General features: G+C 44.7%; 2 protein-coding genes and 1 long non-coding RNA gene across 3 annotated transcripts; 2 read left to right on the top strand and 1 right to left on the bottom strand.

Annotated features, from left to right (window-relative positions):
- The first annotated feature begins 62 nt into the window (after window positions 1-62).
- LOC149978923 (uncharacterized) lies at window positions 63-1,559 on the top strand. Its single transcript, XM_090194357.1, has 5 exons — window positions 63-571; window positions 680-765; window positions 865-907; window positions 1,085-1,204; window positions 1,367-1,559. Exons 1-5 carry the CDS (start codon window positions 93-95, stop codon window positions 1,557-1,559), a joined length of 921 nt encoding a protein of 306 aa, XP_090050483.1. The 5' UTR covers window positions 63-92.
- A 980-nt stretch (window positions 1,560-2,539) lies between these two features.
- Window positions 2,540-3,118, top strand: LOC118938073 (uncharacterized). Its single transcript, XR_016485482.1, has 3 exons — window positions 2,540-2,676; window positions 2,848-2,941; window positions 3,038-3,118. It is a non-coding gene; the product is annotated as an uncharacterized LOC118938073 (long non-coding RNA).
- A 5,832-nt stretch (window positions 3,119-8,950) lies between these two features.
- LOC118936423 (myosin heavy chain, embryonic smooth muscle isoform-like) lies at window positions 8,951-13,131 on the bottom strand. The gene is made up of 5 exons (XM_090196636.1): window positions 12,802-13,131; window positions 12,331-12,539; window positions 11,941-12,049; window positions 11,244-11,407; window positions 8,951-11,136 (listed from the first exon to the last, which is right to left on the bottom strand). The coding sequence occupies exons 2-5, from the start codon at window positions 12,498-12,500 to the stop codon at window positions 10,980-10,982; spliced, it is 600 nt and encodes a 199-aa protein (XP_090052762.1). The 5' UTR covers window positions 12,501-12,539; window positions 12,802-13,131; the 3' UTR covers window positions 8,951-10,979.
- Window positions 13,132-13,214: the final 83 nt, after the last annotated feature.

Below are 13,214 nucleotides of genomic sequence, written 5' to 3'. Positions count from 1 at the left end.
AGAAAAAGAAGTGCAGAGTTCGCCTCGGGATTGGGAGCCGCTGTCCATCGCCGTTCCCAATCCCACCCAAACTGACGTCATTGGATGCCAGCATGGTAACTGCGTCAGTTTGGAATAACCGGGAGAAGAAGAACGTAAAGGATCACGACCAACTTGATTCTTCCTTTGTCTCTTCTTTCCATTTGAAACCGTCTACAACATCTCTGACGCTCCTTGACCCCTTGTCTGGCCGAACACCAATCGGCACTCCCTCCCCCTCACCCCCTGGATCCCCTGCCAGATCCCCTTCCACTCTCTCCAAGTTCTTCGGCCTCTCTTCCCTCTCCTCTCTCCACATGTCATCTCTCTCTTCTTCTTCTTCTTCTTCAGTGGAAGGATCACAGACCTCCTCCCCTTTTAGTGCTTCTTCTGTTTCCCTGGCAGTCTCAACTCAGTTATCCTCCTCTGGAACTCCCCCCAGTCCTGCCTGCCCTTCCTCCACAACTCACGTCTCCTCACCTGCCCCCCAGTCCTCCTCTCCAAACCCCCTGCACCGCCATGGAGAGACCAACAAAGACAGTGAGACTGCCAGGTACTGCAGCCTGATATCACATTTCATGCCAACCTACACCATTAAATTGAAATGAAAAAGCCAATATAATACAGCTAACCTAATGCATATGTCTGTGTATCTTTACAGAGATCTTATGAGCTCTGAGGTCAAAGAGGTGGGGGCAGTTGTTCCACAGACAAAGAGAATGGTACCCCTATTTGCTGGCATCGCAGGTCTGTAAACGGGTGCCATTTTTTGGTGCTACTTGTCTCAATTCATATTTGTCAAAGCTTCTCTCTTACCGCTCTCCGTCTCTCGGTCTCTCTCTGCAGAGGCCTCCATTGACCTGAAGGCTTCCTCTGTCTCCTTGGAGAGGTAAGTACTGTATACAATAGCCAACTTCATCTCACTCAACTCTACATAAGAGTGGTCACTCACACCATGACATGGTAAGGAATATCTGTATGCCTGTACATTAAAACAGTGTTCAAACAGACCGATTGGTGTTGAGCTACTGCTACTGAGGCCTCTACCCTGTCTCTCTTCCTCCAGGCCATTGGTCAGGTCTCGGGAAGCCATGGCTCGCCTTCCCAACCTGTTCAGCAAGAGTAGCACCCAGCTGGGGGAGCAGAGCTGCACAGGCGAGGGCGAAGACAACACCAAGCTCCTTGGGTAAACACACACACACACACACACACACACACACACACATACACATAATTCCGTGTGGTACTCAGAGTTATCTTGTGTTCATGCCTTACAAATCCATTCATTAGTTTACCTTTGGTCCACAGTTCAGATATTAGTGTGTAACTGATGGCTTCTTTCCCACAGGTTGCCTAATATAGGCAACACCTGCTTCATGAACTCTGCTCTGCAGTGCCTGCTGGGGCTGCCAGCATTTTGCAGAGACATCCTGAGGCAGCAGAACATCTGGAGTTCCTCCCCCTCCTCTAAACTGCTATGGTATACAGCCTCGCTCTCACCCTCCTGTCCCACCTGTACACACACTGACCCACCCACCTAGACGCTTATAGTTACAGTACACAAGTTCCGCCTCAATGTATGTGTCAGTGGAGGCTGCTGAGGGGAGGACGGCTCGTAATGATGTCTGAAATGGAGCAAATGGAATGGCATCAAACACATGGAAACCATATGTTTGATGTATTTGATAGCATTCCACTGATTCCGCTCCAGCCATTACCACGAACCTGTCCTCCCCAATTAAGGTGCCATCAACCTCCTGTGGTATGTATGTATGTATCCATCTATCTATCTATCTATCTATCTATCTATCTATCTATCTATCTATCTATCTATCTATCTATCTATCTATCTATCTATCTATCTCTCTCTCTCTCTCTCTCTCTCTCTCTCTCTCTCTCTATGTATGTTTGTATCTATCTATCTATCTATCTATCTATCTATCTATCTATCTATCTATCTCTCTCTCTCTATCTATCTCGCTCTCTCTCTCTCTATCTATTTATCTATGTATGAATGTAGGTATGGATGGATGGATGGATATATATTGTCCTTCGTACACTCAGTGTCTCATATGATTTTTAAGATAAAACCACACCCAACTCAGCTTCTGATTAACACCAGAGATGATTTCCTGTCACAGTCAGGAATCAGTTGAATCATATTTGATCAGAAGCTAAAGTAGAAGCACAGAGCTAATCTGTGGCCAAGGTGAGAGAGTGAAACCTGAATGCATGCTCTTTGTCTCCCTCCACAGCTGCTTTGCCGAGTTACATCAGGCCAGGCTTTCTGGAGGCACTATTAATGCTAAGAACAAGGAAAATAAGAAAATCCTACAAACAGTCAAGCGCTGTCTTTCCGTTGTCAATGAGGACTATGAGGAAGACTATGAACAGGTAAGATATTATTTGCTAAAAGACTCACTTAACAATAAACCTGGGACACGTGACAGTGTTTTTCCTCAGCTCTGTTTCAGTTGTAGTTGTTGATGTATTTTCTGCTTCTTTCCCATTCTTCTCTTAGGATGCCCATGAATGTGTGTTGCTCCTCCTCTTTCAGCTGAAGGAGGAGGGTATGGCATTAAAGGGCTCACCAGAGCCATACACCTGCCCCGTGAAGCAGTTAGAATTCAAGCTGAAGACTTCCCGTACCTGCACCAGGTAACAGCTGTCATTTGTATACGGTGTACATTGATGTCATCATCACATTTGTGAGGAGGTTTAATGTCAGCATAACATGCAGGATACAGAGGTAAAGCATTAAGATAGTGTGTAGAGGGATCAAAAGGTTTGTGTTGGATAGCTGATGCATTTCTCTCCGTACTTCTGAAGCTGTGGAGTTATAGTGTATGGTCAGGAGGATTACAATCACTTGTCCCTGAGCCTGAGCCATTACCTGCCACACAGCCTGGACCTCTACTTTAAGGTCAGCACTTAGCTTAAACCAAGAGTTAGTATGTCAAGGAACACTATCATTAATGTCATAATGTTCATAATTGTATTGCTATCCTTTGTCACCTAGCCATCTGCGTTAGAGTGTGCATGCAGGGTGTGCTCAGGCAGCATGGCATCTGTGACTATGCACTTCCTCACGCTGCCCCGGTGAGTCCCCCCATCATCATCTCAGATTACAATTGACAGTCCTGATCTAACTCACCAAACTGGGTTATTGAATTGAGTACAAGACTGATTCCTTTGTCTGTGTGAATGCCTGCCTGGTCGTCTGTGTATGTGAATGTCTGTCTGTCTGTCTGTCTGTCTGTCTGTCTGTCTGTCTGTCTGTCTGTCTTTGTGAATGCTTGCCTGTCTGTCTCTGAGCAGGGTCCTAATGCTTCATATCAAGCGATTTACTGCAGGCGACTGGGAGCCAAAGAAGGTGGATGATCCCATGTCCATCCCTGCAGAAATAACCCTCCCAGCCGTATGTGGGAAGACAGCCCATGTCCAGTATGGAGCCAGGTTGGTTTACACTCTGTTTGGGGACATTGCACATTGAGTAGCCAACACACACCATGATTTTCACACACTAGATATTTATTTTCAATGCCATCAATTTACACAGGGCAAGCTCCCTGGGGAAAAACAACAAGGACAACAAACCTGCAAACTCCCCGAAAGGCACCCTTGATAGACCAGGTAGGACATTATGTTACTGACATCATGCATAATACCCTCTCATGAAACAGGACTGTTGAGGAAAGCAAGTCGGAAGCTGAAGTTAAAAGTATATTTGTTGATAGGTTTCCACTTCACTTTCTGGTTTGTATTTACACTATATTTGATATACCCCCACCAGCTTCAAATTCCTCTGAACAGCTAGAGAAACCAGCTGACAGTGAGGAAAAGCAGCAGGCAGCCGCTGTGGTGAGGAGAGAGAGAGAGAGAGAGAGAGAGAGAGAGAGAGAGAGAGAGAGAGAGAGAGAGAGAGAGAGAGAGAGAGAGAGAGAGAGAGAGAGAGAGAGAGAGAGAGAGAGAGAGAGAGAGAGAGAGAGAGAGAGAGAGAGAGAGAGAGAGAGAGAGAGAGAGAGAGAGAGAGAGAGAGAGAGAGAGAGAGAGAGAGAGAGAGAGAGAGAGAGAGAGAGAGAGAGAGAGAGAGAGAGAGAGAGAGAGAGAGAGAGAGAGAGAGAGAGAGAGAGAGAGAGAGAAATAGAACAGATAACAGATAATTAGATCCAGTTGAGATAGTTGAGATAGTGGGCGGATCAAGATGAGGCAGTTATAGAAGGCACCCCTATCCTGTAGACAAAATAACAATCCTATTATTAAATGTGTTTCCTTACAGAGACACCAGCCAGACAATATCTACAAATTGTCAAGTGTGATCTCACATCTGGGAGACAACATGTATACAGGTATGCAGGCATGCAGGTATGCAGGCACGCAGGTATGCAGGCACGCACACACAATTATGGAAGCTTAATGTACACTCTATTTTGTTTCCCTTGTTCCCTAGGCCACTACATCAGTGATGTTTTGGACAGCCGTGGCAGTGGGTGGCTCTGCCTGGATGACGCACATGTCTTGAGGACAGATGAGGCCACTGTGCTGAAGGCGATTGCACAGACTGCCTACATCCTGTTCTATGTCTGCAGGTAAGGCTCTAGGCCACAAATTTGAGAAGAATGTCACAAATGGAGTCAATGACGACAATCAGTCATCAAGAAAAAAAAAAGGTTTTACCAAAGCTAGAAAGATGATTCATTGACCACACATTAAGAGTTATCCCTTTAACCTGTAATCCCTGTAATCCCTATTTTTCAGACATTGTATGTACATGTAAGATCTCCCTGTCATTTCTCATTGAAGTGGAGCAGGTGAAGGAGACCAGGCCCCTCACTACCAGGAGAAGGACCAGGAGAACCCATCATTAAACTCAGGGAGAGGCACAGCGCTCAGGGACCACCTGGAGTAGCACCTACCACACACCAAGAAACATCAGATGAATCAAATTAGGCTGCCCTACACCACCCTCAACTGCCTTAGACCACCATAAAGCTGCCCTAGACCACCATCAGGCTGCCCATCACCACCATCAAGCTGCCCTAGACCACCATCAGACTGCCCTACACCACCATCAAGCTGCCCTAGACTACCATCAAGCTGCCCTACACCACCATCAAGCTGCCCTACACCACCATCAAGCTGCCCTAGACCACCATCAATTCTCCCTACACCACCATCAAGCTGCCCTACACCACCATCAAGCTGCCCTACACCACCTTCAAGCTGCCCTAGACCACCATCAGACTATCCTAGACCACCAGAACACCAGGCTGCCCTAGACCACCTGGACATCAGGCTGCACTAGACCACCAGGCTGCCCTAGACCACCAGAAGAAACAGCCTACACCACAAAGCATGTACCCACTCTAGGCCATCTACTGTATGTTTACAATTATATAAATATAAAACATCTCACCGACCGAGTGCAATTAATGTTCTTTTACTGTACATGGTAGTGAATAAATGTACCTACAGTGCATTCAGAAAGTATTCAGATCCCTTGACTTTTTCCTCATTTAGTTAAGTTACAGCCTTCTTCTAAAATGGATTAATTTATTTTTTCTTCTTCTCATCAATCTACCCCAGAACGACAGCAAAAACAGGTTTTTAGATTTTTTTTGTGCACATTTTTAAAGAAAACAAAAAGCTAAACTATCACATTTACATAAGTATTCAGACCCTTTACTCAGTACTTTGTTGAAGGACCTTTGGCAGCGATTACAGCCTCGAGTCTTAATGGGTATGACGCTATAAGCTTAGCACATCTGTATTTGGGGAGTTTCTCTCATTCTTCTCTGCAGATCCTCTCAAGCTCTGTCGGGTTGGATGGGGAGCATCGCTGCACAGCTATTTTCAGGTCTCCAGAGATGTTCAATCAGGTTCAAGTCCGGGCTCTCCGGACTCAAGGACATTCAGAGACTTGTCCCCAAGCCACCCCTGCGTTGTCTTGGCTGTGTGCTAAGGGTCGTTGTCCTGTTGGAAGGTGAACCTTCGCCCCAGTCTGAGATCCTGAACGCTCTGGAGCTGGTTTTCATCAAGCATCTCTCTGTACTTTGTGCCGTTCATCTTTCCCTCGATTCTGACTAGTCTACCAGTCCCTGCTGCTGAAAAACATCCCCACAGCATGATGCTGCCACCACCATGCTTCACCGTAGAAATGGTGCCAGGTTTCCTCCAGACATGGTGAATGGCATTCAGGCCAAAGAGTTCAATCATCAGGTTCCTGATAGCTCAGTTTGGCCAGGCGGCCAGCTCTAGGAGTCTTTGGGGTTCCAAACTTCTTCCATTTAGGAATGATGGAGGACAATTCCTTCGACCTCATGGTTTGGTTTTTGTTCTGACATGCACTGTGAACTGGGACCTTATATAGACCTTTCTTATACAGGCCTTTCTAATCGACCTGGCCGGGGTATCCTGGAAGGATATTGATTTCATCCCGTCAGTAGAGGATGCCTGGTTATTTTTTTTAAATGCCTTCCTACCCATCTTAAATAAGCATGCCCCATTCAAGAAATTTAGAACCAGGAACATATATAGCCCTTGGTTCTCCCCAGACCTGACTGCCCTTAACCAACACAAAAACATACTATGGCATTCTGCATTAGCATCGAACAGCCCCCGTGATATGCAGCTGTTCAGGGAAGCTAGAAACCAGTATACACAGGCAGTTAGAAAAGCCAAGGCTAGCTTTTTCAAGCAGAAATTTGCTTCCTGGAACACTAACTCAAAAAGTTCTGGGACACTGTAAAGTCCATGGAGAATAAGAACACCTCTTCCCAGCTGCCCACTGCACTGAAGATAGGAAATACTGTCACCACTGATAAATCCACTATAATTGAGAATTTCAATAAGCATTTTTCTACGGCTAGCCATGCTTTCCACCTGGCTACTCCTACCCTGGTCAACAGCACTGCACCCCCCACAGCAACTCGCCCAAGCCTTCCCCATTTCTCCTTCTCCCAAATCCAGTCAGCTGATGTTCTAAAAGAGCTGCAAAATCTGGACCCCTACACATCAGCCGGGCTAGACAATCTGGACCCCTTCTTTCTGAAATTATCTGCCGAAATTGTTGCCACCCCTATTACTAGCCTGTTCAACCTCTCTTTCGTGTCGTCTGAGATTCCCAAAGATTGGAAAGCAGCTGCGGTCATCCCCCTCTTCAAAGGGGGGGACACTCTTGACCCAAACTGCTACAGACCTATATCTATCCTACCCTGCCTTTCTAAGGTCTTCGAAAGCCAAGTCAACAAACAGATTACCGACCATTTCGAATCTCACCATACCTTCTCTGCTATGCAATCTGGTTTCAGAGCTGGTCATGGGTGCACCTCAGCCACACTCAAGGTCCTAAACGATATCTTAACCGCCATCGATAAGAAACATTACTGTGCAGCCGTATTCATTGATCTGGCCAAGGCTTTCGACTCTGTCAATCACCACATCCTCATCGGCAGACTCGACAGCCTTGGTTTCTCAAATGATTGTGTCGCATGGTTCACCAACTACTTCTCTGATAGAGTTCAGTGTGTCCAATCAGAGGGTCTGCTGTTCGGACCTCTGGCAGTCTCTATGGGGGTGCCACAGGGTTCAATTCTTGGACCGACTCTCTTCTCTGTATACATCAATGATGTCGCTCTTGCTGCTGGTGAGTCTCTGATCCACCTCTACGCAGACGACACCATTCTGTATACTTCTGGCCCTTCTTTGGACACTGTGTTAACAACCCTCCAGGCAAGCTTCAATACCATACAACTCTCCTTCCGTGGCCTCCAATTGCTCTTAAATACAAGTAAAACTAAATGCATGCTCTTCAACCGATCGCTGCCTGCACCTGCCCGCCTGTCCAACATCACTACTCTGGACGGTTCTGACTTAGAATACATGGACAACTACAAATACCTAGGTGTCTGGTTGGACTGTAAACTCTCCTTCCAGACCCACATCAAACATCTCCAATCCAAAGTTAAATCTAGAATTGGCTTCCTATTTCGCAACAAAGCATTCTTCACTCATGCTGCCAAACATACCCTTGTAAAGCTGACCATCCTACCATCCTCGACTTCGGCGATGTCATTTACAAAATAGCCTCCAATACCCTACTCAACAAATTGGATGCAGTCTATCACAGTGCAATCCGTTTTGTCACCAAAGCCCCATATACTACCCACCATTCCGACCTGTACCCTCTGGCTGGCTGGTCCTCGCTTCATACTCGTCGCCAAACCCACTGGCTCCATGTCATCTACAAGACCCTGCTAGGTAAAGTCCCCCCTTATCTCAGCTCGCTGGTCACCATAGCATCACCCACCTGTAGCACGCGCTCCAGCAGGTATATCTCTAGGGTCACCCCCAAAACCAATTCTTTCTTTGGCCGCCTCTCCTTCCAGTTCTCTGCTGCCAATGACTGGAACGAACTACAAAAATCTCTGAAACTGGAAACACTTATCTCCCTCACTAGCTTTAAGCACCAACTGTCAGAGCAGCTCACAGATTACTGCACCTGTACATAGCCCACCTATAATTTAGTCCAAACAACTACCTCTTTCCCTACTGTATTTATGTTATTTATTTATTTTGCTCCTTTGCACCCCATTATTTGTATTTCTACTTTTCACATTCTTCCACTGCAAATCTACCATTCCAGTGTTTTACTTGCTATATTGTATTTACTTTGACACCATGGCCTTTTTTTGCCTTTACCTCCCTTATCTCAACTCATTTGCTCACATCGTATATAGACTTGTTTATACTGTATTATTGACTGTATGTTTGTTTTACTCCATGTGTAACTCTGTGTTGTTGTATGTGTCGAACTGCTTTGCTTTATCTTGGCCAGGTCGAAATTGTAAATGAGAACTTGTTCTCAACTTGCCTACCTGGTTAAATAAAGGTGAAATCAAAAATAAATAAAATAAATAGACAGGTGTGTTCCGTTCCAAACCTTGTACAATCATGTACAAGTATTTCTGTTTTTTATTTTGTATAAATTTGCTACAATGTCTAAAAACATGTCTTCACTTTGTCATTGTGGGGTATTGTGTGTAGATTGATGATTTTTTATATCCATTTTGAATAAGGCTGTAACATAACAACATGTGGAAAAAGTCAAGGGGTGTGAATACGATCTGAATGCACTGTATAAGAGGCAATCTCTATCATTCATTCATGTTGGGTAAAAAGAGGAAAAAGTTAATATTACAACAATATTGTGTGTCTGTGCACAGTCTATCTACGCACTCCCTCAGGGTTTTAATGTAACCACAAATACAATGACGTAATGGAACAATGAATGGCAATGTAACATAGACCATACATCACATATCAGTTTGGAGACAGTCTTGACCCACAACTACTGTGGGAAAGACTAAGAGGACATCAATGTGTTGCACAATAAATATAGAAGAAAAACAATATTTTTCTATAATGGATATGTTTATTGGTCTTTTACAACAACAACAAAAAAAGTCTAAAATACAAGAAATAAAAGGAGATAATGAATACCTGGTCGTCAACAGCCAGTCCACTAATAATAACAACCTTCAGGATGTTAAAGCTTTGAACCCAATGAAATTCTACTTTCTGCCTGGCAGACAGAAGGCTCCATAAATCATTCTGTTATAACACTGGTTCACACCAACACGATGGGAGAGGTGCTTATGGTATAATATGACACTAAAGCTATGAAACTGGTTCAAACACTATACACTTTTTTCCCCCTCATGTCTTTATTGAGAAGTGTCTTTCAAAAGAAACAGATAAACCTTTTTTTCCCCCAATTTGTTCTGGCTTAAAATAATAATAAAGGCCTCAAATATGTAATTAGTCATTTACAAAATGGTCATTTATGTTTAACATTTAATAATCAAGGCATCAACAAGTGTGCATATTCAAATTGAATGATTGCTCTACCCTGAACCACTGAATTAAAACCAACGCTCTAACACTCAATAAAACTTCAATAAAAGATGAATTACCCTTCTGTAAATCATGCTAATATTATTCAGCCATTTGAAATGCATTGAAATGAAGGTGACACGAGATGTCAAAGAGACCTTTTTGAGTTAAGTATTTTGTACATGGTACAGAAAACATAACTGAATAGCCAGAATTATACATAGCAATATTATAGTATGTCAAGCACACATTTGGGCTGTCTTTCTAAAAAAAAGGGCCTTTGCTCCAAGTCTGACAAACCTAATTCCACACATTATCGTACACCACTTAAAGTAGATTGATATGTCAAATATAAAATGGTGGGTTATTGGACAAGGTTATATTGGTCAAGTTAACAGGGTCTTTTGCTGGTCATATATATAGGGGGAATGCTGAGGCAACATGGCGTGGTACAATCTAACTCACTACAAACCTGCTACCAAAGAGTTAGTCACATAGTTATTTTTATACTAAACTAAGTGGATTGCAGTATCTCTATGACAGTGGTGGTTTTGATGAAAACAATTCGGTGTGATCGTCATTTAGGCTACCATTTAAAAATAATTCCCTCGCTTATGCTGTGCTTTGTTTTACATATCCTGGTCCAATACTGTACAATCATGAAAGACACATGTTTTTACATCGTCCACCTGTGTGCCAGTAAACCAGCTGAAATGACAGTGGTTAATTCTAGCTAGAGGGCTGTTTGATTCTAATGGCTGTTCCAGGGAAGTAGCTTAACATAATTATGGTAAACTCCTGCTACTTGTTTTCGAGTGCCTATGCACACTCAGACGCCTATGCAATTTAAATGCACTTTTATCTGCAATTGATATTAAAAACGAATCCAAGGCTTGATGTGCGGTATATTCATATGGAGGAGGTGATGGATTTGCTTGGCCCTGCAGCTTGCCATAGAGGGGTAAGGCAGAGTAGTGGGGTCCACTGCTGGTGTCTGGGGTTAGGAGGACAGGGGTAAGGTTTGTGGGGGCGGAGGCCATGCTGCGTGTGGGCTGTAGGGAGCGCGTCTACTCCAGTTGGGGAGCTGCTGGCGTCTCGTTGGCATTGGCATCCGTGGTCTTGTTTTCCATTTCATCGTCGGATAGGAGGTCGAGCGATGTTCCCTCCACCTGCAGCTGACGCCTGCCCGAGCGGCTGGAGGAGAAACTGATGGGGCCTCCACGCCTGCAGGGGACAGAGGGGGCCAGGAGAGGTATTAGTAACGAGGACCATCAATTTGGCCAATATACACAACTGTTTGTGTGTGTGTGTGGGGGGGGGGCTCTAAATACCTGAGGCGGCTCTTGAGTGTGTTGACCTCACGGCTGAGACCCTCGCTGCTCTCAGTGGCATCGTCCAGGTCCCTCTGCAGCTTCCTGCGGTAGGCGTTGGCACGTGTGGACTCCTCCTCAAGCTGCCTCTTCAGCTGCTTCATGCGAGAGTTGGCCTTCTCCATCTGACCCAGCCAGGTGTCACAACAGACATTAACAATGATGAACAGTCAATACTAATACTTACAATACTCAGCATTCCTATGGTCCAATGGTTACTGGAAAGAACCTACTGTAGGAAAGACTCCAATCCTAAATCTTCACACCTATCCAATCCTGTCCCACCTTTGCGAGTTGTACTGAATTGGATAGAATTCCTTCTTTAGCTGTGTACATCTTAAAAATGCACTATGCAGAATTCGCATAATTTCTGTTTATGTCAAAACAAGCAGTCATTGTGTAGAGAATCCATAACCAAAAATCTATACATTTTCAGCTGTTGTACAAAACCGAAAGTAAAAGACGCAAAAACTAAACTTAACGGAAAGCATAGAAATGGAGCACTTAGACCAGATCTATCGCTTCTTAGACTTGTTTTCAATGAGAATTAAATATCTATAACTCAAATTTCTATATTCATTTGGTTAAGTCTCCCAAAAAGTTACATATTGTAGCTTTAAAATCTGGGACGTCCAAACTTCCGTGACAAGCTCCTCACCTGTTCCTTGTACTGGTCGGAATGGCGGCGCTCGTCCTCCACCTGCATGCACACCTCCTTCAGCTTCTTCTCTGTCCGTCTCACAAGCTTATTGGCCGCTGCTCGCTCCCTGATAGGAGGACAGAGGAATGAGGTCATAGGACAGTTAGAGCACCACAGGAACCGCACTGTAACAAAGGCTGTCAGTCATAGATCTTCAAGTACATCTCTTAAGATTGCTTTTGACTCATTACATTGATCACATTAACATTTAGATCACATTCAAGAACCTCTCTTCCAACGGGCTGAGCTTGTTCTAAGGCCCTCATGAATTCCTCCTGCGTCTTGGTCTCCTATTTCACCTTGTCTAAAAAGGTATGGAGTTGTTATGAGAGTTGCTGTGTTTCTCACTTAGCCTCCTGCTCCAGCTGCTCCTCCAGCTGCAGTATCTTGGCCTCCAGGGCGGTGATGGAGGCCTTGAACCGGCTCTTCACGGAACCCTCCAGCTCGCCCAGCTTGGCCCGCAAGTCCTTGTTCTGCCTCTCCAGCTGCTGGCGCGCATTCTCACTCTTCTGGGCCATGCTGCGCTCTGCCACAAGCTCCAGGGTCAGGGTGTCCACCTGGGGGAGGAGAGGGGGAAGAGAGAGGTGGAGAGAGGAAAACAGGGAATGAAGGAGAGAGGGGAAAGTGAGAGAGAGATAAGGGTACTTTTATGGTAGGGCTGAATAATGGATTGTTCCCTGGTGGTAGTAGGATCTACAATCTACTCTGCGAGAACAAATTCTGCTTTGCATTTATGTCATGATCTGTTGATAGTTGTGATTGGTGTGGTAGTGACCAACTGGGTTTACAGAACAGCAAATATACAACAAATGTACTAACGTTAGTATTTTTGTTTAGTTTACAGTCACTAGGCAGAGTGGCAACTTTTCAATGAGGTACGGTCAGAGATGAATAGATCCATCTGTGTTAAGGTGCTCCTAACAGTATACGCTGATGAAGACAGCTTGTCGGTCAGAAAGGTTGGATATTAGGTTATTAAATAATTGAGTCTGCGCTAGAGTGTGCAGCTCTCCTTTTCCAAGGTCCTCCTAACAACCATTGCAAGGCTATGTTCCATCTGTATCAGATCAGCGTCAACTGAAGTGGAATATGCATTTTACGTTCCATAATTGTAACGATTCTCCTCGTAGGTGGAAGGAGGAGCGGACCAAAGCACAGCATGGTAAGTGTTCATCTTATTTAATGATGAAAGAACACTTCAAAATACAAAACAACAAAGTGAAAACCGAAAC

The sequence above is a fragment of the Oncorhynchus mykiss genome, chromosome 13, assembly GCF_057628025.1.
Source record: "Oncorhynchus mykiss isolate SJ-2025 chromosome 13, ASM5762802v1, whole genome shotgun sequence".
Lineage (NCBI taxonomy): Eukaryota > Metazoa > Chordata > Actinopteri > Salmoniformes > Salmonidae > Oncorhynchus > Oncorhynchus mykiss.
This window is presented reverse-complemented; position numbering and strand designations above follow the sequence as displayed.

Coding starts and splice junctions, on each gene's coding strand:
- LOC149978923 (XM_090194357.1), top strand. CDS start 93: ATGGTAACTGCGTCAGTTTGGAATAACCGGGAGAAGAAGAACGTAAAG. Junction 766..864: donor CCTATTTGCTGGCATCGCAG/GTCTGTAAACGG, acceptor CTCTCTCTGCAG/AGGCCTCCATTGACCTGAAG. Junction 908..1,084: donor TCCTCTGTCTCCTTGGAGAG/GTAAGTACTGTA, acceptor CTCTTCCTCCAG/GCCATTGGTCAGGTCTCGGG.
- LOC118936423 (XM_090196636.1), bottom strand. CDS start 12,500: ATGGCCCAGAAGAGTGAGAATGCGCGCCAGCAGCTGGAGAGGCAGAAC. Junction 11,408..11,940: donor CCGACCAGTACAAGGAACAG/GTGAGGAGCTTG, acceptor TGGCTGGGTCAG/ATGGAGAAGGCCAACTCTCG. Junction 11,137..11,243: donor ACACTCAAGAGCCGCCTCAG/GTATTTAGAGCC, acceptor TGTCCCCTGCAG/GCGTGGAGGCCCCATCAGTT.